This window comes from Anomaloglossus baeobatrachus, chromosome 2, assembly GCF_048569485.1.
Source record: "Anomaloglossus baeobatrachus isolate aAnoBae1 chromosome 2, aAnoBae1.hap1, whole genome shotgun sequence".
Classification (NCBI taxonomy): domain Eukaryota; kingdom Metazoa; phylum Chordata; class Amphibia; order Anura; family Aromobatidae; genus Anomaloglossus; species Anomaloglossus baeobatrachus.
Window position 1 is genome coordinate 490,142,879 of NC_134354.1, and position 23,014 is coordinate 490,165,892.

The 23,014-nt window shown below is 43.3% G+C and overlaps 1 protein-coding gene across 4 annotated transcripts in view; it reads left to right on the forward strand.

Annotated features, from left to right (window-relative positions):
• Window positions 1-23,014, forward strand: part of NPAS2 (neuronal PAS domain protein 2) — a 253,292-nt gene that overhangs the window by 197,714 nt on the left and 32,564 nt on the right. For 2 of the 4 annotated variants that reach the window (XM_075336458.1, XM_075336459.1), the window contains exons 14-19: window positions 895-998; window positions 1,960-2,046; window positions 7,442-7,582; window positions 13,786-13,976; window positions 15,923-16,006; window positions 21,910-22,090. In XM_075336458.1, coding sequence (XP_075192573.1) covers window positions 895-998; window positions 1,960-2,046; window positions 7,442-7,582; window positions 13,786-13,976; window positions 15,923-16,006; window positions 21,910-22,090 — 788 coding nt within the window. The remainder of the gene's footprint in view (window positions 1-894; window positions 999-1,959; window positions 2,047-7,441; window positions 7,583-13,785; window positions 13,977-15,922; window positions 16,007-21,909; window positions 22,091-23,014) is intronic. The other 2 variants (XM_075336460.1, XM_075336461.1) reach the window with 1 other exon arrangement.

Below are 23,014 nucleotides of genomic sequence, written 5' to 3' on the forward strand. Positions count from 1 at the left end.
TGACTTACACTATTACAGCGGAAAGCCAGCTAGGAATTAGCTGTTTTTTTGCTGCTAGAACCGTTCTCGAACGTATCTAGAACTATCGAGCTTTTGCAAAAAGCTCGAGTTCTAGTTCGATCTAGAACAGGCCCCAAAATCACTCGAGCCTAGAACTGGAGAACCTCGAACCGCGAACCGCGCTCAACTCTAGTTACGAGTCAAATTTATGTATGAGATAGTCAAAATGATTGTCTATAAAATTAAGGTTGTCTCACACTTAAAGCTGTAGTGGATGGCGATATATGGAGACTGAAAGTAAAAAATTCTAAATATTGTTACGTTTTGCTTGTGACTATGCCCGTATCTGTAGAGAGGGGGAGGTTTACTTCTTGTTAAGAAACATTTTTGGGTGACACATAAGAAATATAACAATGTAGGTAACTTATTTATATATGGATATAAAGTATTTTTGAAAAAACAATTATGCAAAGAAGCTATTTACCTACATGTATATTCAAAGATTGCTTTTTTTTTCCTACTGCGAACCAGGAGCTTAACTAAAGTACAGATATATTTAACTATAACATATACTGTGATCATCAGACAGCACAAAGTTGCACTTCATGCAATGTATTAATTTACTTTACTTAAAACCTATCAACGATTTCTCCAGTATGTAGCACTGTTCCACTCCTCTTCTCAGTGATGACACAGCTCTTCAGGCTTTTTGGGTGACCTGGAAGTGGTTTTTACAATGTAAGACTATGGAGTGTCAGAACAAGATAGAGACATAGAGAACAGTGTCATCTAGAGAATCACAAATAGGTCATTTTTTTTATCAATTTTTTTGGTACGTGTACAGGTATCCTTGTATAAAAAGATTTTCTAATGCTTAAAGTATTATTTTCACAGCTACACCTTCAAATCAGACCTCAGGCGTTAAGTCATTTGAAAGGGTTTTTAGTATTCAGCATGACGTTCCACTTCCAAGGATGAGTCAGCCCACTGCAGTTCAGGTACAAATCTGTAATGGTTAATTTTAATGTAATGTTCTGTGTTACACAATAATGTAAATGCATCTGTTTTGTTTTGAGCTTTTTCCTTTATAAATAAGGTTTTAAGAGATTGTGTGCCAGAAAAATTAATACTGCTTAGTAGGTTTCCAAATTGTTCGGCTGTGGTGCGCCACCAATTATTTCAATATGATCAACTTTATTCTATGGCTTTATTTTTATTTCATAATTGATAAATGTTATCCCATGTTATTAACACAATAGATCAGCACTTGTCAGGCAGAACTATAATTCTTATACAGACTTTAAACTAATGGCAGAAAGTAATGATCTTCTGAGTTGGAATTTTTGAGCTTTTTACTTTTTCTCGTCACATAATGTGACAATGATGGAACCTTCTGATTTCTTTTTTTAAACCAACATAGACATAAACATTGATATTATAAAAAAATTATTGGACACAAGTCTTGCTGAAGTACAAGGCGCGTGCCACTTAATAAACTCTTCTGAGTGGAGTGCTCCTTCAGTCAAAGGCTGGAGTGGCATTTCTGGTGTACAACATGTTGGCACATTTGATTAATTTGGCAAGTGGCATGGCTGTGCACCGTTTCGCCCTCAAGTCATCACCAGCTCTGCCCATTTCAGCAGAGCTGGTTCAAAATGGCATAAGTAAAGAAAACGGCAAAAGTAAAGACAAAAAAATTGCACAATTTTTGCGCCTTTTCAAAGATCTTTTGACACTTTTCTAGCATAAGAGCTTTGATGCTTATTTATGCCTTCATCTTAACTCTGCTGTTCAGTTCAGTCAAAAATGACCCAATTTAAAATTTGAAATTCAATTTTTTTTTTTAAAATATTATGCGGTTCTGAAACTTGTGGTTAATTGACTTTCCCTCATTTGAGGGGTTCTTACTATGGGTTGATATATGGAGGCACTGATTGTCATTTTTTAAAATTGTTGTAGGCCTCAGTACCAGCTCAGCAATGTGATCTTGAGCAACATTTGATACAGGAAGATCAACTGCAGGGTGAGCCCACTTCTATTGCACAGGTAGGTGAATGGCACCGAGAGGTTGACTGACTGTACACAGTATTTTTTTGGGTGTGATACTTTGATACTTGGATACACATGACTCAATATACACTTTATGTCAAGATCACCAAGAAAATTTAGCATGTGATGAAACACACAGCATAAGTTCAGATATAAGGAGTATTGGAAGTAATTAGGAAAGCCCATTTTCATATACCGTGTTAGGGAATGTTGAGACAATAGTGGGGTTTATATTCTTCAGGATTTTTATTTTTTTTGGTTATTAATTTGTTTTTCCCTGAAAGACCTGTTCCTTCCAGCATTATATAGATGGCTAATTGATTTCAATCGGAACTTTTTATTATTACTTTCTTCTGTTGTAAAGCTGCAGGGAAGTTAAATTCAAAAGGCTCAATACACATTAGATTAATCTATGTATAGGGCCTTCCATTCCACCCTCCTCACCCCAACATATATTGGAGGGGAAAAAAAGATTGTGCATATGAATTTAAACCCAACTCGGTTCACACCAGTGTTCTGAATTCCATTTTTTGCTCATCCTCTGCTCAGTATTCGGCATCAGACAGACCCCTCTAACTTACAATGTGGTCTATTAGATTTACTATGGGGTGTCCATATCTTTCTCAAAAATAACAGCAGCATACTTTGAGACTCTAGTGCATATGTGAAACTTGCCTGAGTGTGCATATGTGCAGGAGGATTCAGGAAAAATAATTATCAACCAAAAAAAAGCTATCCAACGGGTATGGGCACCCATACTGGCATGCTCGCAAACATATTATAGATTATTGTCATGGGGCCTTTCAAAAATTGTATTACTAATCTATTTATTTCAGTGTTTTTGTTTGCTGCAGGCAAAATCTGTTCTCTTGGCAGTAAAGAAGCTTCTTACAAAAAGCAGTTTTTGCTTTTTTTTTGTGCGTTTATTGTTTTTTGATGCAGTCATTTGATGCACGTATTTAGTAAAGTTAGTCAGCAAAAATATATAAAAAATGCAAGGTTCCTTTTTTTGCAGCATTTTTGCACTTTCTTGTTGCATTCTATGGGTGAAAAAAATGTTGAAAAAACAATGAAAAAATTGACATGCTGCAGATTTAAAAAATGCTGCAGTTATCATAATCAGTCAGAAAAAAAACAGGTGTGTACATGAGATTTCTGAAATCTTATGTTAGGCTCTCCTGGTGAGATGTATCCTCCAAGGCCAAGGTCCCGGTGGGCACACTGACCACATGTTTCGGTACGGCAGGCGGTGAGGTGTAAGAGGGTGTTCAGTGCCCTGCCGCTCCTGAAGAATCTTATAGAATAATTGAAGATGTTATGACAAATTAGTGTATTTCAGTGAAATGTGATAGTTATGTGTTTCCCCTGTGTAATTTGGTCGGTCACCACCAGGTGTCACTAGGTCCCTGGTCCCTCAGTGTAAGGGAATATAGAGGGAGTGGAAGAATTGCAGGAGTTAATAGGGGGAAGGACCGTTCCATAGCACAGGAGAATATAGTGAAGTGAAGTTCCTGGTACAAGGCAGATAGGGAGTTGTATCAAGAAGAGAAAGGACCTGCAGGGTCAGATGTAGCAGAGTGGAGTTGGATGGTGTGGAGGTATCTGGCATAGAGAGAGAGAAAACAGAAGAGAAAGAGCAAGGAGACTGAAGTGAAGTGTGAGCCCCCTCAGCTACAGAGCGTAATTCCAGTAAGAAGAAGAAAAGGAGGAGAGCGTCCTCTTCTTAGGCCGGCAGCTGTTGGTACAGACAGATGACCTGCAGGGTCACTAGCACAGCGGAAGCACCATCAGAAGGAGTTCTCTCATTGCTAAAGAGCCGAGCCGTCAGACCAGGCATCATGCTTAATGATTGAGTTAAGAAGGAAAGGATAAATTGCTCCTTGGTGGCCGTAGCTAAAGAGCTGGGTTCAGTAAGGAAAGAAATCTACGTTAAGATCTCGATGTAAAGACTGACTTTAAGAAGTGGAAGCTGTGTGCTAAACATATGCTCAGTAAAGTTGTTATGGTTTTAACCAGTCGTGGACTCATTACTGAAAGTACAAAGTGCGATGCCGGTTGTAGTGAACAAGATCCAGAGAAGCCGGATGAAACCCCAGCAGAGCAGCTTCAAGCAGATACCACCTCCACACCCACTCCTTACACCACTCTGCCCCCTGTGTCTGTACTGTGTCAGGGTGGGTTGAGGACCCCAACCCTCGCCCACGACTGCCCCACCCTGGCGCTTTAGAGAGCCACGCAGAAACAGAAGACGCACTGGAAGCCACAGGCAGACTAAACTCCGATTGCAGTGGTACTGGAAGCTACAAACCAACAGGAGGCTGGTAGCAGAGGTACTGAAAGCCACAGGCAGGAGTCTCGTAGCAAATGTGCTGAAAGCCGCAGACAGACAGGAGGCTGGTAGCAGAAATACTGGAAGCCGCTAGAAAACAAGAGTCCAGTAGCAGAGGTTCTCGAAGTCATAAGCAGACAGGTAACGTCATGGAGACACAGACAGGTCATCATGCACAGACCAATAACAAGTCTAAATACCAAGACACAGGGGTATGTCTTAGGCGGGCTTTACACGCTGCAACATCACTAGCGATTGCTAGCGATGTTGAGCGCGATAGCACCCGCCCCTGTTGCACATGTGATATGTGGTGCTTGCTGCCGTAGCGAACATTATCGCTACGACAGCACCACACGCACATACCTGGTCGGCAACGTCGCTGTGACCGCCGAACAATCCCTCCTTCAAGGGGGAGGTGCGTTCGGCGTCACAGCGACGTCACCACGACGTCACTAAGCTGTTGGCCAATAGAAGCGGAGGGGCAGAGATGAGCGGGAGATAACATCCCGCCCACCTCCTTCCTTCCTCATAGCCGGTGGATGCAGGTAAGGAGATGTTTGTCGTTCCTGCGGTTTCACACACAGTGATGTGTGGAGCTGCAGGAACGACAAACAACATCGTACCGGCAGCAGTAATGATATTATGAAAAGGAGCGACGTGTCACCGATCAACGGTTTTTTACATTTTTGCGATCGGTGATCGTCGCTCCTAGGGTTTACACGCTGCGATGTCGGTAACGGCGCCGGATGTGCGTCACTAATGACGTGACCCCTATGATATATCATACCGATTACCGATGTCGCAACGTGTAAAGCCCGCCTTAGTGAGCCTTATATAGGCCATCTGAAAAGCCCAATGTCGAGCATATCAGAGTTTAGAGGATCAGGCTGAGGGAATCAAAACACGGATCCGGGACAGATGCGTAACATCTTATAGCTGTAGCTGGTACTGTAAAAAGCAGCTTATTACTTGTATAAAAAACAAAGCAAAAAAATGCTGCAAAAATTAATTATCTGTGGTATAGTAGAAACACCTAGCTTTTACTCTGACTGTAACACAAACCAAGCAAAACTACACCCCCCCTTGTAGACTGACCAATAAGTAAATGTTTTATGTCTTTAATTGGAAATGTCTGTGGACACAAATTGGTCCTCATTTATTAAAAATAGGATAGTTTACACAATATATTTAGAGTACTCACTTCAACTCAGCCACTTCATATTTATTAAATGTCACACTTTAATGAGAAATATGGCTCCAACTTTATGCTTGCGCACTTTTTATGAGTGGTAGTAAACTAAGAATGTTGCTATAACAATTGTGACTTTTTATTCATATTAAAGGGAACCTTTCACCTACTAACCTTCGAGGCAGTCTGCTCCAATCTGATGGGCATTGGTGGTCTTGACCTGACACCTCCTCTCTGCTTGCGATCACTGTCTTCTTTCCATGCACTGTGTGGATGACGAATTTTACGCTATCCACACGGTGTCCGTCATTATGCTCCTGCGCTTGCCTTGCGCATGTCTCTCTACCTTGCAGAGGGTAGATCAAAGTATTGTAGCGTGCATGCGTGGGCGTTCTTTGTCCATTACCAGCACATGCATCATCCACATGGAGCAGGGAAAGAGGATGGTGCTTGCAAGGATAGAGGAGGCACTGGGTCAAGATCAGTGACATCCATCGGACCGGACCTCCCCACAGATGAGTAGGTGACAGGTTCCCTTTAAACATGATTGGAACCCAAATGTTCCACATCTATGACTCCTCTAGAATATGCAACTTTTATACTGAAAATGCAATTACAACTTCACGCCAAGAGGTTAACCCTTTTTTGGCATATTTTATTTTGTTGTAGGTATTAAAACTTATGTATTACAACTTTAATACATTTAGAAAGAGATGTCACAATTTGGGCAAACTTTAAATTCAGAATTAAATATCTCCCATTCTCTTTATGCAAGACAGTGGGTCTTCAATCAGTTAACACAATATATATATATACAGTACAGACCAAAAGTTTGGACACACCTCATCTCTAGAACAACTATTAAGAGGAGACTTTGTGCAGCAGGCCTTCATGGTAAAATAGCTGCTAGGAAACCACTGCTAAGGACAGGCAACAAGCAGAAGCGACTTGTTTGGGCTAAAGAACACAAGGAATGGACATTAGACCAGTGGAAATCTGTGCTTTGGTCTGATGAGTCCAAATTTGAGATCTTTGGATCCAACCACCGTGTCTTTGTAGAAAAGGTGAACGGATGGATTCTACATGCCTGGTTCCCACCGTGATGCATGGAGGAGGAGGTATGAGGGTTTGGGGGTGCTTTTCTGCTGACACTCTTGGGGATTTATTCAAAATTGAAAACATACAGAACCAGCATGGCTACCACAGCATCTTGCAGCGGTGTGCTATTCCATCCGGTTTGCATTTAGTTGGACCATAATTTATTTTTTAACAGGACATTGACCCCAAACACACCTTCAGGCTGTGTAAGGGCTATTTGACTAAGAAGTAGAGTGATGGGGTGCTACGCCAGATGACCTGGCCTCCACAGTCACCAGACCTGAACCCAATCGAGATGGTTTTGGGTGAGCTGGACCAGAGTGAAGGCAAAAGGGCCAACAAGTGCTAAGCATCTCTGGGAACTCCTTCAAGACTGTTGGAAAACCATTTCTAGTGACTACTCTTGAAGCTCATCAAGAGAATCCCAAGAGTGTGCAAAGTAGTAATGAAAGCAAAAGGTGGCTACTTTGAAAAACCTAGAATACAAGACATATTTTCAGTTGTTTCACACTTTTTTAAGTATCTCACTCCACATGTTTTAATTCATAGTTTTGATGTCTTCAATGTGAATCTACAATTTTCAGAGTCATGGAAATAAAGAAAACACTTTGAATGAGGAGGTGCGTCCAAACGTTTGGTCTGTACTATGTGTATATATATATATATATATATATATATATATATATATATATATATATACTGTATATTAGAACAGATTATAAATGTACTCTCAGGATGACCAATCCTCACAAAGGAAATATAATTTATATTTTTAGTTATCTGCTCATGGGATTTTCCAAACTTTAAAAAACCAGCTGGAACAGAGGAGATTAAACATCCAGGCCAATATAAGGTGGCAGCAGGAGGAGCTACAAAAGATCCAGGAGCAGCTCAGTATGGTTCAGGATCCTTTACCAGTAAGTGTCAACACTCAAGCATTCTGTCAGTAGCAGAACATAGATATACACAGCAAATGAATGAATAAGAACAGCGTAATATAAAACGACCCCAGAACTCACGTACGTTTCGCTCAGAAGCATTTTCAAGGAGTCCTGATTTATATGCTTGTGTATTTCTGAATGGTATATATGCAGTGGTGTAGATTTATACTCATGTATATTAGATATTTTATTATGTCATTGTGTGTGTATATATATATATATATATATATATATATATATATATATAAAAATAGTATATTTTGGATTACTCTGTGGTTATTCAGTCTTTTGCTGTGTACTGTATATCTATTCCTTATGTGAGCAATCCACATAGTCCATAATATGTATACAGTAGCTATTTACTGTGTTCACATAGTATTATCGTAACACTGACTTAAAAAGCACTAGTGAAATGCCAAAAAACAAAATCTATGTTGTATGTAGATGTTTTTTTAAAATTGACTATAGACTTTGGGATGATAATTGATAGGCCACTCTAAAAACACTATGAAAATAGTTGCTAAACGCTGTGCGTGTTGCTGGTCTACTCATCAGTTTTGTTCTAATTAAAAACTACTGTTTGAAAGTTTCTGCCAGATGTTTTGCCAGCCTCAGATTATTTCTGTGAGCCTTAGTAATGTACCACAGAGTGACCCACAGCAACAGCAAATGCCCCTTAGAGCTGGCACGATACCTCAGCAAGTGAGGTCCACTTCTTCAGCCCCAGGGCAGATACCCACCTCTCAGATTCCAAACCAGTGTATTATACCACCCCATCCTGTGATGAGGGATGGCATATCCTGCAAGGTAGCATGTCACTTTTATTTATTAAGTTCTGCAAGGAACACTGATCGGTAGCTTTTCGCTTTACCTTCTCACTATTTTATGATATAAAAGCACTGTAACTTTTCTGAATCACTTTTTTTCTTTACCCAAAAAATCTAAAAAAAAAAAAAAAAATTACAACTAAAATGAAAACCATGCCAGAACTACTTTTTTTGTTTAGCCCTCTACCATAAAAATAGACAAAAGAGCAAAAACTGAATAAGGCCCTGTGCACACACTGCGTCTTTACCCTCGGTTTTACCAGCGGTTTTGCTGCGGACATTTCTTGAGAAATGTTTGAAATCTTTCTGCAGACATTTCCCAGCAAACCCTATGGGGAAAAAAAATAGCTGTGCACACACTGCGTTTTCTTCTCAAGAAAATTCTTTGAGCAGAATTTCTTGAGAAAATTTCTTGAGAAAATGTGCATGTCACTTCTTTTCCGCAGGTACCTGCGGTATTTCACTCCATTGACTGTAATGTAATCGCGAAATACCGGGGGTATACCGCAGCTAGCAAATGATGTACAGTATACCTTCGGTATAGCCGCGATTTACCTGCGGTAATGCTCATCACTGCCTGCGGTTTTGCAGGAAGTGATGTCATTATGACAGAAGAGGAAGCGGAGCAGAGTAAACACACAGACGTCACACTCCCTGGACGCTGCACAGAAGCACTTCCGTGTGACCTCAGGTGGGTGCCCGTGCAGTCTGTGTCCCGCTGCAGCCCTGCCGCTGCCAGCACAGCAGTGTCAGTGTCTGCCCGCAGTGTCAGCAGCTTCTCACGCTGCAGTGCGAGCAGCCGCGGGGATGCCGAGCGCTGCTGTCAGGAGGTTAGATGAGATCATTACCTGCTGTGACGATCTCCTGCCTCCTGAAGTCAGTGCTGTCACTGCCGTCTATGCCCGTCTCGCGGGCTGCCCGAGACTGTCACTAGCGGTGACATCACAGGCTCTCGCGATACTGCTGAGACCGCGGCAGGCATAGAAGTCAGTGACAGCGCTGACGTCAGCAGTGCAGGAGATCGTCACTGCAGATAATGATCTCATCTAAGCTCCTGAAGTCAGAGCTGGTCATCCCCTGCAGTGACCTGGGCTGACCTATTGATGTTTGCTCAGGTCACTGCATTGCTCTCCCAGCCAATGGGGAACATTCTGTTCTTCATTGACTGGGACAGTGACTATGGTATGGATCGCCGTGGGACCCCCTTATTGGATTACGCCGGACGTGGAATTGATTGTTCTTTTCAACAAATTGGTGAAAGAGGCAATGTTTTGGGGAGTGTTTTTTCAAATAAAACTTTTTTTGTTATCTATCTTTTATTTCTTACTGCCTGGGTTGGTGATGTCAGGTATCTGATAGATGCGTGACATCACTAACCCAATTACACATCTGGCATCAACCCCATATATTATCCCGTTTGCCACCGCACCAGGGCAACGGGATGAGTTGGGGCGAAGCGCCAGGATTGGCATGTCTAATGGATTCGCCACTTCTGGGGCGGCTGCGGCCTGCTATTTTTAGGCTGGGGAGTGTCCAATAACAGTTGACCTCCCTAGTCTGAGAATACCAGACCACAGCTGTCCGCTTTACCTTGGCTGGTGATCCAATTTAGGGGGGACGCCACGTTTTTTGTTTTAAATTATTTATTTAATGTAAAATAGCGTGGGGTGCCCTCAGATTTGGATTACCAGCCAAGGTGAAGCTGCCAGCTGTGGTCTGCAGGCTGCAGCCGTCTGCTTTACCCTAGCTGGCTACAAAAGATGGGGGGACCCCACGTTATTTTTTTTTTTAATTATTTATTTATTTTTTGGCTAAATACAAGGCTAAGCACCCTTTAGTGCCACATGAAAGTCACTAAAGGGTGCCAGCTTAGAATATGCAGGGAGGTGGGACATTATATAGGTCTTTCTCATCTATCTATCTATCTATCTATCTATCTATTCATCTATCCATCTTTCCCTCTATCCATTATCTGTCTGTCTATCTATCGATTATCTATCTATTATCTATATTATTTATTGCAGTTACAGCATAAAAAAACCGCAGGGACCAACCTGCGGAAAAATCGCGTCAAAACCGCGGAAAAAACGCGGCAAAAACACATGCGTTTTCCCCGCAGTTTTGGTGCAGTTTTTTACCGCAGGTGCGGTAATCTTCAACTCCCAGAAGTTTCTCAAAAAATTTTCTTGAGAAAAATCACTTTTCTAGTGCGCCCATAGCCTAAAAGCCTGACCAAAGGAATCTTTGTGCAACACATTTTGTTCCATTTGTTAACATCATTACAATAGTGAGTGGCTTTCAAACCATACCACTAACATAAAAAAACCTCTATAGATTTGGTAACATAAATGTAACAGATTTATGCAGCATGGTGGAAGATTAAAAACCTGAAAGGTAAACAAAACCAAAATTCTAATCTTCCAGATATAGCACCACACCTCTCCATGAATTGGATCGTGGATGATATTACAGCTCAACCTTCCTTGGCAATGTTTCCTTTTAAGGCAGCACATTTTTTTTATTCTATACAATCTCCTAAAGAGAATCTGTCACCTGGTTTTGGATACCCAATCTGAGAGCTACATGATGTAGGAGCAGACACACTGATTCCAGTGATGTATCACTTATTAGGCTGTTTAGTGTAGTTTTGATTAAAAAAGGCTTTATATTTTGCAGAGTTATAGATCTAGATGCAAGATCTCTGAATGCTGAGCTCTGTATAACTCTGCAAACAGCACTGAATGACAGTTTTCTGTGTACGCTGTTTATTGTATGTGTCAATCAGAGGTGAGGGCGGGGGTTATTTAGAGCTCATGAGTATGTATGACTACCCAAGCGCAGGTCTACTAGTCCTCTAGTGATAACATCACTGTTTTATCACCAGGAGATTATCAAACTACAGCACACTGCCTACGGCTAGCGCCACACATCCGTGCTGCCGGCACGTGTTTGTCATTTTTTACACGTACCGGCGGCACGGAGACACTTTAACCAATGCTACCCTATTGTAGCAGGCACACACACGTAAAACCACACGGAACGTGTGTCCGTGTGCGTTTGTACGTGTGTGCTTTTTTGAAAGCGCTGACATGTCAGTGTTTTCTCCCGCAGCACGGGTGTCACACGGCCCGCACCCGCACCACACGGGTGTAGTGTGGATGCGGTCCCGTGTGACACGCACCGGAGAAACCACACATGTCAGTGAAAAATAAAAAAACATTAACTCACCTTCTCCAGCCCTCCTGTTTCTGCCGCTGCTGCCTCTTGCTGCCGACCGCCGCTCATTATTCTCATTGAATATTCACTTCACTGCCTGGCAGCAGCAGCAGCGGGGAGACGGGAGGGCTGGAGACCGAGGATCAGCACCACGGACAGCAGCGCGGACATCAGGAAGGACCAGGTGAGTATAATAATTACCGGTTCTACGTGTGCTATCGCGGATAGCACACGTAGAACACACGTGTCACGCACGTACCAGAGACACGTACTTACCTGCATGCAACACGCAGGGAAAATACGTGTCTCTTGGCACGTGCGTGAATTTCACGTGAGTGTGGCAGAAGCCTACGGTAGTATGTGACACATCGCTGGAATCAGCCCCTACAGTATGCTGCTCTCAAATTAGGTGGCAAAAACCTAGTGACATATTCCCTTAAATGCCAAAACGAAGTTGCATTATTAAAGGGCTTAAAGTTCCTATGGAATGACTGTAATGTATTGTGGCGCCCCTGAGACTTCAGTAGCTACAGGGCATTGCATTTCATTTATGGTACAATGCTTGGACTTGGGTGATGAAGGAGTTAATCACTGGTGTTGTTTTCTCACTTACACAAAAAATCTAGTCACCACTTACACAGGAAGGTGGACAGTCTGGGGAATTCCAGGTTACCCGGGCAACAGTCACTAAGAGTCATCCCAAGGGTGGGGGCACTGAGTGAGGAAGAGAAACACAAACAGTTTTCACTGCAGAACAGTCTGAGACAGTGAAGGAACAACAGGTCCTCTGGGGGTTAGTGCTACACTCAGCTCCCCTCAGGGGGACCACCCGAGATGTGTGCTTAGGAGCCATCTCGGTGAAGGGGGAGAGAGTGTCAGAACATAATGGGACTTGTAGTGCCATGGCTACTATAGAGAGTTTTTCACAGAGCTTTTACAGCTATGATTGGCCAGACTGGAAGAGGGCGAGAGACAGAGGCGACCGGTGAAAATGGCGAGACAGAGGAGACATGTCAGCTGGGGGGGAGCTTAAACACTTCCACAGTGCTGCCAGCGCATCGGGGTGCAGAACCCTCAGATGGGGAAACCTTCACGGACTCTAACAAATTTGCAGGGGATGGGGATTTCATGTCTCATCGCCCACCACCCACTTTCCTGGAGCACAGTGACATGTAGGATCTGGGGTCGGGTTTACAGCCAGGCCCCACGGATAGGACCCGTGTCACCTGCATACTGGATAAAACACTTAACACGGACAGTGGAGTCCCCAAGTTGCTTCAGGCCACGGGGAGCTGCAAGTCAGCGCAAGGAGGAAGGTTGCACACATTTCCACAGACACCGGTGATTGCCTCTGATTCACCCGGGAACGGCTGGAGTCCATCAAGGGTGGCAAAAAGCAGCACCTCCAGGGACCTTTAAGAACTGTGAGTAAAAAGGAACATTGAACGAACCGCAACCCCGGTGTTGTCCTTATCATTGCCGACGCCACCGCTACGTGCTTCGGTACCATCAACTGTCCCCATCGCCCTTCCCTGGGGCTAGCTTAATCTGTGGGGAGCTGGACTATCTGGGCTGCGTTAACATCAGCCTTGGAGGAGAACAAAATCTCGCAGCGGCGACCGATTCTTGGCCGCGCACCACGGGTGGAGCTGCAAACCATTCCCCATTCCCATCCAACACCGCTCCTGCAAAAAGAAAAGTCACAGGAAAGGTCCGCGGTGGAGGAGGCCGGAACCCCCATCACCACTTCAACCGGTGACACGCTTCCCAGGGACCCTTCACCCTCCTTCCATCCCCCTTTACACCGGACACCCATTCGTTCATTCTTTACATGTAGCCGACGGGGCCACGGAGCCGGGTCAGGCCAGTCACAGTAACCGCACAAAACCACTGGCCCAGTGACGAGTAACCCCTATGGCCCCAGGGGGCGCTACAGTATCATTTTCTCTGGGTGGGCTGCAGAAGGACTAAACAGCTGATCCCTGGGTGCTCCTGAAAGTAGACTGGGACCTCTCCAAATTTAACAAAAAGTGTCACTGTCAAAGACAAGAAAGCCCTTACTATTTTTAAAACAAATGACCCTAAATTGTCTGATTGTTGTTTACTGTTATTTTACAATATGGAAATGTGTTTTAGGGACAGAAAGCATTGGGAAGCATGTCAGGAATACCAAGCAGTGGCCACTCATCCAGTATAATTCCTACCTCTCAACTCAACTCTCCCACAGCATTGGGCCAGAATATAAGCACAGCACCCTCTGTTGGCGTGCAGCAGGATAACAGCCAACATCAAAGAGCTCCAAATTTCAGTCATGACAGGCAGCTCAGGTGAGAGTATACATATACCAATATTTTCCTGTACTATCACAAGAAATAATATTTTCTGTATTTTTGTTAGAATATTTCATTATATGCTTCCTAAACGTAATCACTATACGTTTACACCTTGGATAAATTGCTGAGCTAATTGTTACCAAGTACTAATTTCGCAACCATGATTTTGTTACTTAAAATTAGTTACAATGTAGTATAAAATCGAATGTATAAAGCTGAGTGTATGTATATGTGTATATATGTATGTTTGTGTGTCTGCATGTATGTCCGCTAAAGGAATCCGCGTCTCATTTACAATCACAAAATTTTGCACAGACACTGCATTTGACTCAGGGAATGTCAGACTATGTTTTAAGGAGAAGATTTAACTCCGTGCTTTACAGTTAATCACCAAAAAACCTGCTCTGATTGGTTGTTATAGGCAACGAAGGACATTCTTAGTATAAGACAACTTATGTGTCAGTTAATATGATTTCGGTGGAGAGACGGATACAAAGAGAGATAGATATAGAGAGACAGAGAGACAGACAGAGAGATATGGAGAGAAGCAGAGATACAGAGAGACAGATAGAGAGAGACAGACAGAGAGACAGACAGAGAGACAGACAGAGAGATATGGAGAGAAACAGAGAGACAGACAGAGACATAGACAGACAGAGACAGACAGACAGAGACAGAGAGACAGACAGACAGAGACAGATAGACAGAGAGAGAGAGACAGAGAGAGAGAGACAGAGAGAGAGACAGAGAGAGAGACAGAGAGAGAGACAGAGAGAGAGACAGAGGGAGAGACAGAGGGAGAGACAGAAGGAGAGAGAGACAGAGAGAGAGACAGACAGAGAGAGAGACAGAGAGAGAGACAGAGGGAGAGACAGAGGGAGAGACAGAAGGAGAGACAGACAGAGAGAGAGAGACAGACAGACAAAGAGAGACAGACAGAGACAGAGAGACAGACAGAGAGAGGTAGACAGGGAGAGACACACAGAGAGACAGACAGAGACAGAGAGGGAGGGAGACAGACAAAGAGACAAAAAAAGAGAGACAGAGAGAGAGAAAGACAGACAGAGAGAGACGATAGAAAGAGAGACGGAGAGACATAGAGAAACAGAGAAAGATCGAGAGGGATAGAGAGAGACAGAGAGAAATAGACAGAGAAACAAATACAGACAGGATAGAGTGTGACAGAGCGGGAGAGAGACAGACAGAGTGGGAGACAGACAGAGCGGGAGACAGACAGACAGAGCGGGAGACAGACAGAGAGAGGAGGAGACAGACAGAGCGGGAGACAGACAGACAGAGCGGGAGACAGACAGACAGAGTGGGAGACAGACTGACAGAGTGAGAGAGTGGAAGAGAGAGAGAGTGAGAGAGAGACACTTAGTTTCTATCCTGGGCAACGACTGGGTACTACAGCTAGTAATTCATATAAACAGATCTGTTAGTTTTACATAGTCCTCCCCCCTCAACACACACACCATACACACACCATGCATGTATATTTCGGTCAGCCAAGCGTTCATATGTTTCCAAAGAGAAGAAGGAGAAAGCTCCTGCGAGACGTCTCAGACAGCAGCTTTTCTTAGGTAGAAGAAAAGAGTAGGGTGTTAAGATTCGGACTGCCCCATCCTTATTTCTCCAGACATCATCTGTCAGGGAGTGCATTTGGTCCCGCAGAGGCATCCTACAGAACCAATTTACGGTAGTCTCTGTATACATGCAAATTGTTTTCTGTAAATCAACCTCTTGTCATATCCCCCAACACTATACTTCTATTTCACAGTGATAATGACGTCAGCTTTTTCCACATATTAGGCAGAAAAGACTATTCCATACAGAGAAAAAAAGTATTGAAGAGAAATCCTTCAATAATTCTTCTTATATTTGTGGATCTTTACAATAACAAGTTATTTGCACTACTGATTTTTTTTGTTATAATTTAGACTTCTCCTCAGTCAACCTATCCAGCCAATGATGCCAAGCTCATGTAGCACAAGAAGATTGTCAGATGGTGGACATCAGACTAAGTATGTGACTACAGAGGTTACTAAATTAGTAAAACACTATTTGAATGTTTCTTTTAAATAACTAATTAAAGGGAAATGGTCAGCAGGTTTTGCTACCTCATCTGAGAGCAGCATAATGTAGGAACAGAGACACTGAATCCAAAGATGTATCACTTAGTTTACTGTGTGCAGCAGATGTGACACAATCAGAGTTCATAGCTGTAGTATGAAGCAGAGTTGAGATTACTAACGAGAGAAAAAAAAACGGATCCGGATCGTGCAACCCGAATCCCGCGTACTGGTCGGACTCGGATCGAGCTCTCAAACTGTGCGGATCCGGATTTTGCGGATCCGGGTCCGCTCAACACTAGTTAGGTATCCATCTATTAAAAATTAGGGGCACCTATGATATTTTTATGAAATTGTGTATTATAAATTTTAGGAAAAAGAGAAAAATCCAGGGGAGAAAGTTAGGGATAAAAACATCCTCCGTGGATATCCATGATTACGACCTCACCGATGTTGAAACGTGTTGGATTTATTCCCTAAAGGGACTGTTCGGTGCCAGTACCACTGCGCTATTTTAATGGCTTAATAAACAGAAGATGTTTTTATCCCTACCTTTCTCCGCTGGATGTTTCTCTTTTTCCTGAGTCGTGTAGCCCTGGCGGGGGCGTTCTCCGTGCAGATCAAGAGACTCCATTCCATATCACTACTAAGGGTGAGCTGGCTTTTTTTTTTCTATTATAAATTTTAAACCCAATTTTGGAAATTATTAAAGGGGTATTCTCATGTTATGACATTAGTATAGTTAGACAGTGAAAATAGTCAAGTTTGCTATTGACTTGCCTTTTCTATCTGCGTTTGTTCTCCTGCAATAAAAGCTTTTATTTTACATAGTGCCAAGGCAACTGATTACATGTGCAGTATTAACATTTCAGGCTGTTGAGTTAACTTCTGAGATTCCAGTCACTTGTCTCCAGTCCATTGGCTTCTATAGTGCAGTTAGCTGCTCACCTATCTACCCTTTCATTGTCAGCTTTTGACCTGTTAGGCTATGTGCCCACGCTGCGGAAAATGCGCGGATTTTGCCGCGGATTTCTCACGGAAAAGCCGCGGATTTCCCGAAAATCTGCAGCTCAGGCACTTCCCAGCCATTTCTATGGCAGTTTGGAAATGCTGTGCCCACGCTGTGGATTTTTCCGCAGCTGATTTAGTGCGGATTTTGATCCGGAAAAATCTGTAACATGTCAATTATTGTTGCGGATTTTCATCCGGATTTTGGCTTTAAAATTGGGGAAAAAAAAAAATCCGCACCAAAATCCGCGGCAATTCCACGGTAAATCCGCGGCAAATCCGCCGCTTTGAAAAGGTGCGGATTTTGCGGGAAAGCTGCGGATTTTGATGCAGAAAAATCCGCAGCTACATTCTCCCGTGGACACATAGCCTTATTCGTACTGCAAAATTACAAGCCCCTGACCCTAAATTTAGCTGCCCTCACTTTCCAGAGCCATGTGCTTGTTCAAAGGCCCTGTTATCTATACCTGCAAATACAGTAATAACAGTGTAGACTTCAGAACAACAAAGGAATGTATTAAAGTAGAACAATAAAGCCCAGCACATGTTCTACTACTGACCACAAGTGTCAATCAAGAGGAAAGCCCGTCCTTCCTCAAAAGGAAGTGAAAGAGACTGGAAAGCTGTGTGCTGCTCAAGAAACCAATTGAGAAAAACACTTTAAAATATAATAGCAAAACACAATGGATTCTCTTTAAGTATGGGATCAAAGAGTATAAGAACAATTTAGCATTTTAGACTCACTGTGGTATTCCAATTTACATTGGTGTTTTAGTATATAAATAATTAAGAAATGAATAGATCTTATTACGAGATGCTAAGTTTTTGTATTGTTGTCTCCAATTTCTTGGAAGGTATACTCAGGCAAGGTTTTTAACACTAGAACTTTTGGACTCGTAACACCTATATAGAAATACATGGTGCAAAGTAGTCAAAATGACTACCTCAGTAGTTCTAGTGTTAATAGTTAGAGAAAATTAGTAATGGGTGATTTCTGACATATACAGTAAGTGTCCTATGAAAGGCAAGGTATGAAGCGCAGCAAATGGACGCATGTTCACTTTAGTCTTTATTCACAGAGTGGAGTTTAATGGAAAGACTTAAGACCCTCATACACATTACATAAAGGTTGGCTTAACCCACTGATATTGGCGGGTCTAGCCAATCATCTGGTGGGTAACAAAACAAGAGCACTCTACTTTGGCGCTGCTCATGCATAATCTTCACATTATGGAAATATTATACAATTAACTAATCAGCTAATGAATTTGAATTGTGCTCAATAAAACAGTTTTTGTAGTCACTTCGCATAGAAATATTCATTTGTGGCACTCACCAATAAAGGTATTTTAAAGATTTATTTCAAGCACATAGGAAGAACAATCAGTGGGAATGAACAGCAGATTGAGGCCGAAAATAAGCATAATGGATGATATGAAATGGTGTAGTCCATGTACTCCTTGTCCTGCATATGTGCTTGAAATGAGAAAAAAAATATATATATATATATTTTTGTTAGCATCACAAACGAATTTTTCTATGTGGTGAAACATCTGATGTGTATGGAAGCTACCCAACCCTCCCTTGGCAGACTATCTGATGCCAAAGGAGATAAGGATTGGGTAGATTTAATTGGGTCCTGCACAGAAAATGTGTTTTCGAAATATCTATCTATACACCCTAAGCACTTTTGGAATTAGCATTAAAATTAGAAATTACAATGTTCTACACTTTTCCATTTCTTGCTAATCCCTAAATGTGTTTTATTGCAATTCCTTTTATGTTTCATTTGAGAAGAATCTCAAATATGACATTGTGACGCCCCTGGATTATCGGGTCGTCACAGGGTATTGCACAATCTGCCCTCCCGTGCAATATCCGCCTCCTCCTTGGTTGTGGGTTCCCAACTACATGGTGTTGCCTACATCAGCTGATTAAAATCCTAAGTTACACTCTGCACCACACGAACCAGACACACCAGTGGACGACCTGAGTTGAATAGGGTCGCCCACTTGGGTGGTTGGTTAAGAGGAGGTCAGAAGTGTCAGGCAGTGGAGAGTTGAGTGTGGGAAGTAAAGGAAAGAGGAGGTCAGGAGCCGGGCTCCTTGGAGACACCTGGGTAGCAGACGGTGGTCTGGACCTTGTAGGAGCTGGACCCCCGGTCACAGGGGATCGTGACAAGGGGCACGGAACTGTCAAGGAGGACAGCCGGCGGCCTTGTACCATCACCGGGCTGGGACCAGGACACGACGGGGTATGTGGACCCTACGTCAGGGAGTAGCTTCAGGCAACCTGACAATTTACCGAACGAGAACGGAGCCTTCAAGATCCGCTCTCCACCCACTCCAAAATCGGGGTACTAGCGCAACGAGGGGGATAGGACTTTCCACAAAAACAGTCCAGAAAATCCCAAGCGTGAACCCTGAGAGCAAGCTCCCACAGTTAGCCATACTGGGGAGCGGGACTCGACTAGTTCCTTACTACCGGGACCAACAGAAAAATGAACTTAGTGCCAGGAGAAAGGTCACGGATCACCAGGCAACACCATTGGAGACGAACTAGCTCCCCTCAGCGGGAGCAATATACAGAACTTTGGTTTATCCAGTTGTCGGTGTCAGTTTACTGGACTGAGTGAGTATGAAAGTGACCCTCTTCGCACCCAACGGCACTCCCCAGACACCATCACCGAGTCCCAGGGCATTCCCCCTACCCGTGGAGGGTTCTAACACCTGGCTGCCCCACTCCATCACCCTTGGGTACTCCCAACTGCAGCGGTCGTACTCCACATTACCTCACATGGGTGGTGTCACAAACTCTAAACACAATCCCTTGTAAATACCCCCTTCATTTGAGTGGCTGCACGAACCCCGGGTCCGGACACCCCTCAAGCCACCGCGGATCCGGATCCGATCAGCCCGGCTGCTGGCACGGGGCCGGCACAAAATCACAGGAGGCTTAGGCTGAACTCCCTCCAATGTCCATCGCCCCTCCTGGAACAGGACGTCACCAGGGTGTGACTGCAGTTACTGACTAGTTTCTTACATTGCTACCCTCAGAAGACATCTTGGATGATAGATGCTGTGGGATATAAATGCAGGTAGCGCCAAAACTCTGCTTCTATCTCTGCCACCATTGCTTGTCTGGAAGAAGACATCAAGAGGGCAAGTGAGCCCTATAAGGGCGAATAAGCCCATGACAATCTGGAGGGGGCTAGGGTCTGAAGGGGTTAATGTTTGGAATGCAGAAGTGTGCATTTTTTGGGGTTATGGGATTGGTGGAACGGGGGCAGTTGTGATTGGGGGGATAGGGTAGGAGACTGGCTGATCAGGGGGGTATATAGGTGGGGTGAGGCAGTGGTTACCTCCTCTTGCTGCAGGAAGATCAGCGTGGCCCACCCACCCGCCCCAATTAATTGTAAAAAAAAAAAAAAAAAAAGAAGAAAAGAAAAAGTAATAATAATTTATATATATATATATATATATATCTATATATATATGTTTAAAAAAAAAAAGGAAAAATAAATAAATGAAAATAAATAAATAAAAAGATAAGAATGGGAATATTTGTTTGTCACAGCGGGGGGATAGGTCCGTTGTCAGAGGCTGGGAGTACCGATACTCGGTTGGTGGTACGAAGTCACTCAGGGGTAGTGGCTTCGTAAGAAATTGGGAACTTGTGGGTGTAGGTCCTGCAGGTTCGGGGGAGGGGTATTTAACGATGGAACATTAATACCTCTCACACCTCGGGTCGGTTTTGGTCACGGCCGAGGTGGTCCCTTGGGCTGGTTTTAGGATACGGCCAGGGGATAGGAAGAATTGGTTGCTTCTGGGATGGACCTATCGGTGTTTGGTTTGTGGTGTTTGGAATGTATATATATATATCAGTTATGGTTTTAATTAAAGGGGCGGCATGTTGAGCCGCGGGAAAGATATATATATATACTTGTTATATAAAGCTGTGGCCATTCGTCCAATGGAAGTTGTCTTGTTATTATTTATAGATATAGTAATTAAGTAATTAAGTGGGTATAATTTATAAAGACAGAAGTATCCCTCATAGAGATGTCATGAGGAGGTGGTGATAGAAGTAGTGAGTGACACCAGCGCTGCCCCCTTGTGATGATTTGTTTGAGGGCAATGATAGAAACTGGATGTCATGGCTCGATTTGGGGATTCGATCTGGTGGCCTCTTGTTCCATGGTCAGTTATCTTGTCTGATGAGCTGTGGTCCTCTTCTTCTCTGTCTTAATGCTGATGGTTCCTACTACCTTCTATTTTTCCTTTCTGGGCTTTATCCTCTTTGATTTATCCTAACAGTCTGGGTGGGGATATATAAATTCTCCCTTCACTACATTTTATTGCCTTGGATTATTGCAAAGGCGTTCCAGCCCTTCTGCAAAGGGATATTCCCTGGTAGGCAGACATCTTTTGCATTTCTGCTGTGTGTTCGTTTGTCCAACAAAACCAACACCTCTTCTCTTTCCTCGGGTTGATAGAAGGTTATTACTTAATTTTTTATGCTTTTTTTTCTCTTACAAAAGAGGTTAGGGTGTAAAGATACATTGAAAATACATTTAAAGTGCAGGACCAGCCCTTTAATTAAATCGACCAATCCTTTTGTTTCCCCAGAGATAACTTGCTGAGCAAAGTGTCCAACATTGACTTGCTACACTTTCCCTACAGAGAACACTCGAAGACAAACATGTGTAGTGGGCAGTTAGAAGAGAGCTGTTAGCTAAAGGAATATTCAGTTTACAGCTAATCTTAAGGGGATCTGGAGAACTTTTATCTAAAAGAATATGCATCTTTTGACAAAAAAGACTTAACACCCTTTCCTCTTTTATGTAGCAGATATTCACAAAACTCACAAATATTCAGAAGCTTGGAAGTGCAGACATCTGTCAACAGTGGTCCCATTGTGTTAATGGGTCAAGCAATTTTACACCCTGGCTTTACAACACCACATTCTACCCAACAACAAAACATCCCGCCTATGCAAGTTCAGCAGCCACAACGGCAATTTATCCAGGTATGTTGTTACAGAGTCATGATCAACCATACATCATTAGGAATTTACAGCATGTGAAACAGAAATAAACATATAACTGTCTCATCCATTTGTCAGTGTCCAGGGGATGTGGTGCTTAGGTCAATGTCATTCCTGAGTGGTTGTCCATCCTGATCAGTGGGTAATGGGAGTTATCCAAAAATGGCCCTGTCTATATATATATATATATATATATATATATACACACTAGAAGGTGGCCCGATTCTAACGCATTGGGTATTCTAGAATTTATTGTGTAGTTAATGTATGATTTTTGTTATATATATAGATGTTGTTGTGTGTAGTTGCCAAGTGTTTGTGTAGCGGCTGTAAATGTTCTGGGTGGTGTCTGGGTGCTGGTGTCTGAGAGCGCTGTTGTTTGTGTGGAGCGCTGTGTGTGTGTTGCGTTGTTTGTGAAGCGCTGTGTGTCTGCAGTGTTGTCTGTGTGTGGTGCTGTGTGTGTTGCACGGTTTGTGTGGGTGTGGGGTGCGTGTGTGTGTTTTGGGGGAGGTATGTTTTGTGCAATGTGTGTGTGTTGCGTGGTATGTGCGTATATTTGTGTATGCTGCGGTGTTTGTGTGTTGGGTGTTGTATGTGTGCGGCGTTGTCTGTGTGTGTGGGTTTCTGTGTAGGGCGGTGTTTGTGGTTCCCAGTGTGTGTGTGGTGTGTTGTGCAGTGCGCGTGTGGCAGTGTGTGTGTGTGTGTTTTGGAGGGAGATGTGCACCCCCATCGTGCTCCATCCCCCATGCTGCGCATCTCCATCGTGCTCCATCCCTCATGCTGCGCACCCCCCATCATGCTCCATCCCCCATGCTGCGCATCTCCATCATGCTCTATCCCTCATGCTGCGCACCCCCCATTGTGCTCCATCCCCCATGCTGCGCATCCCCATCGTGCTCCATCCCT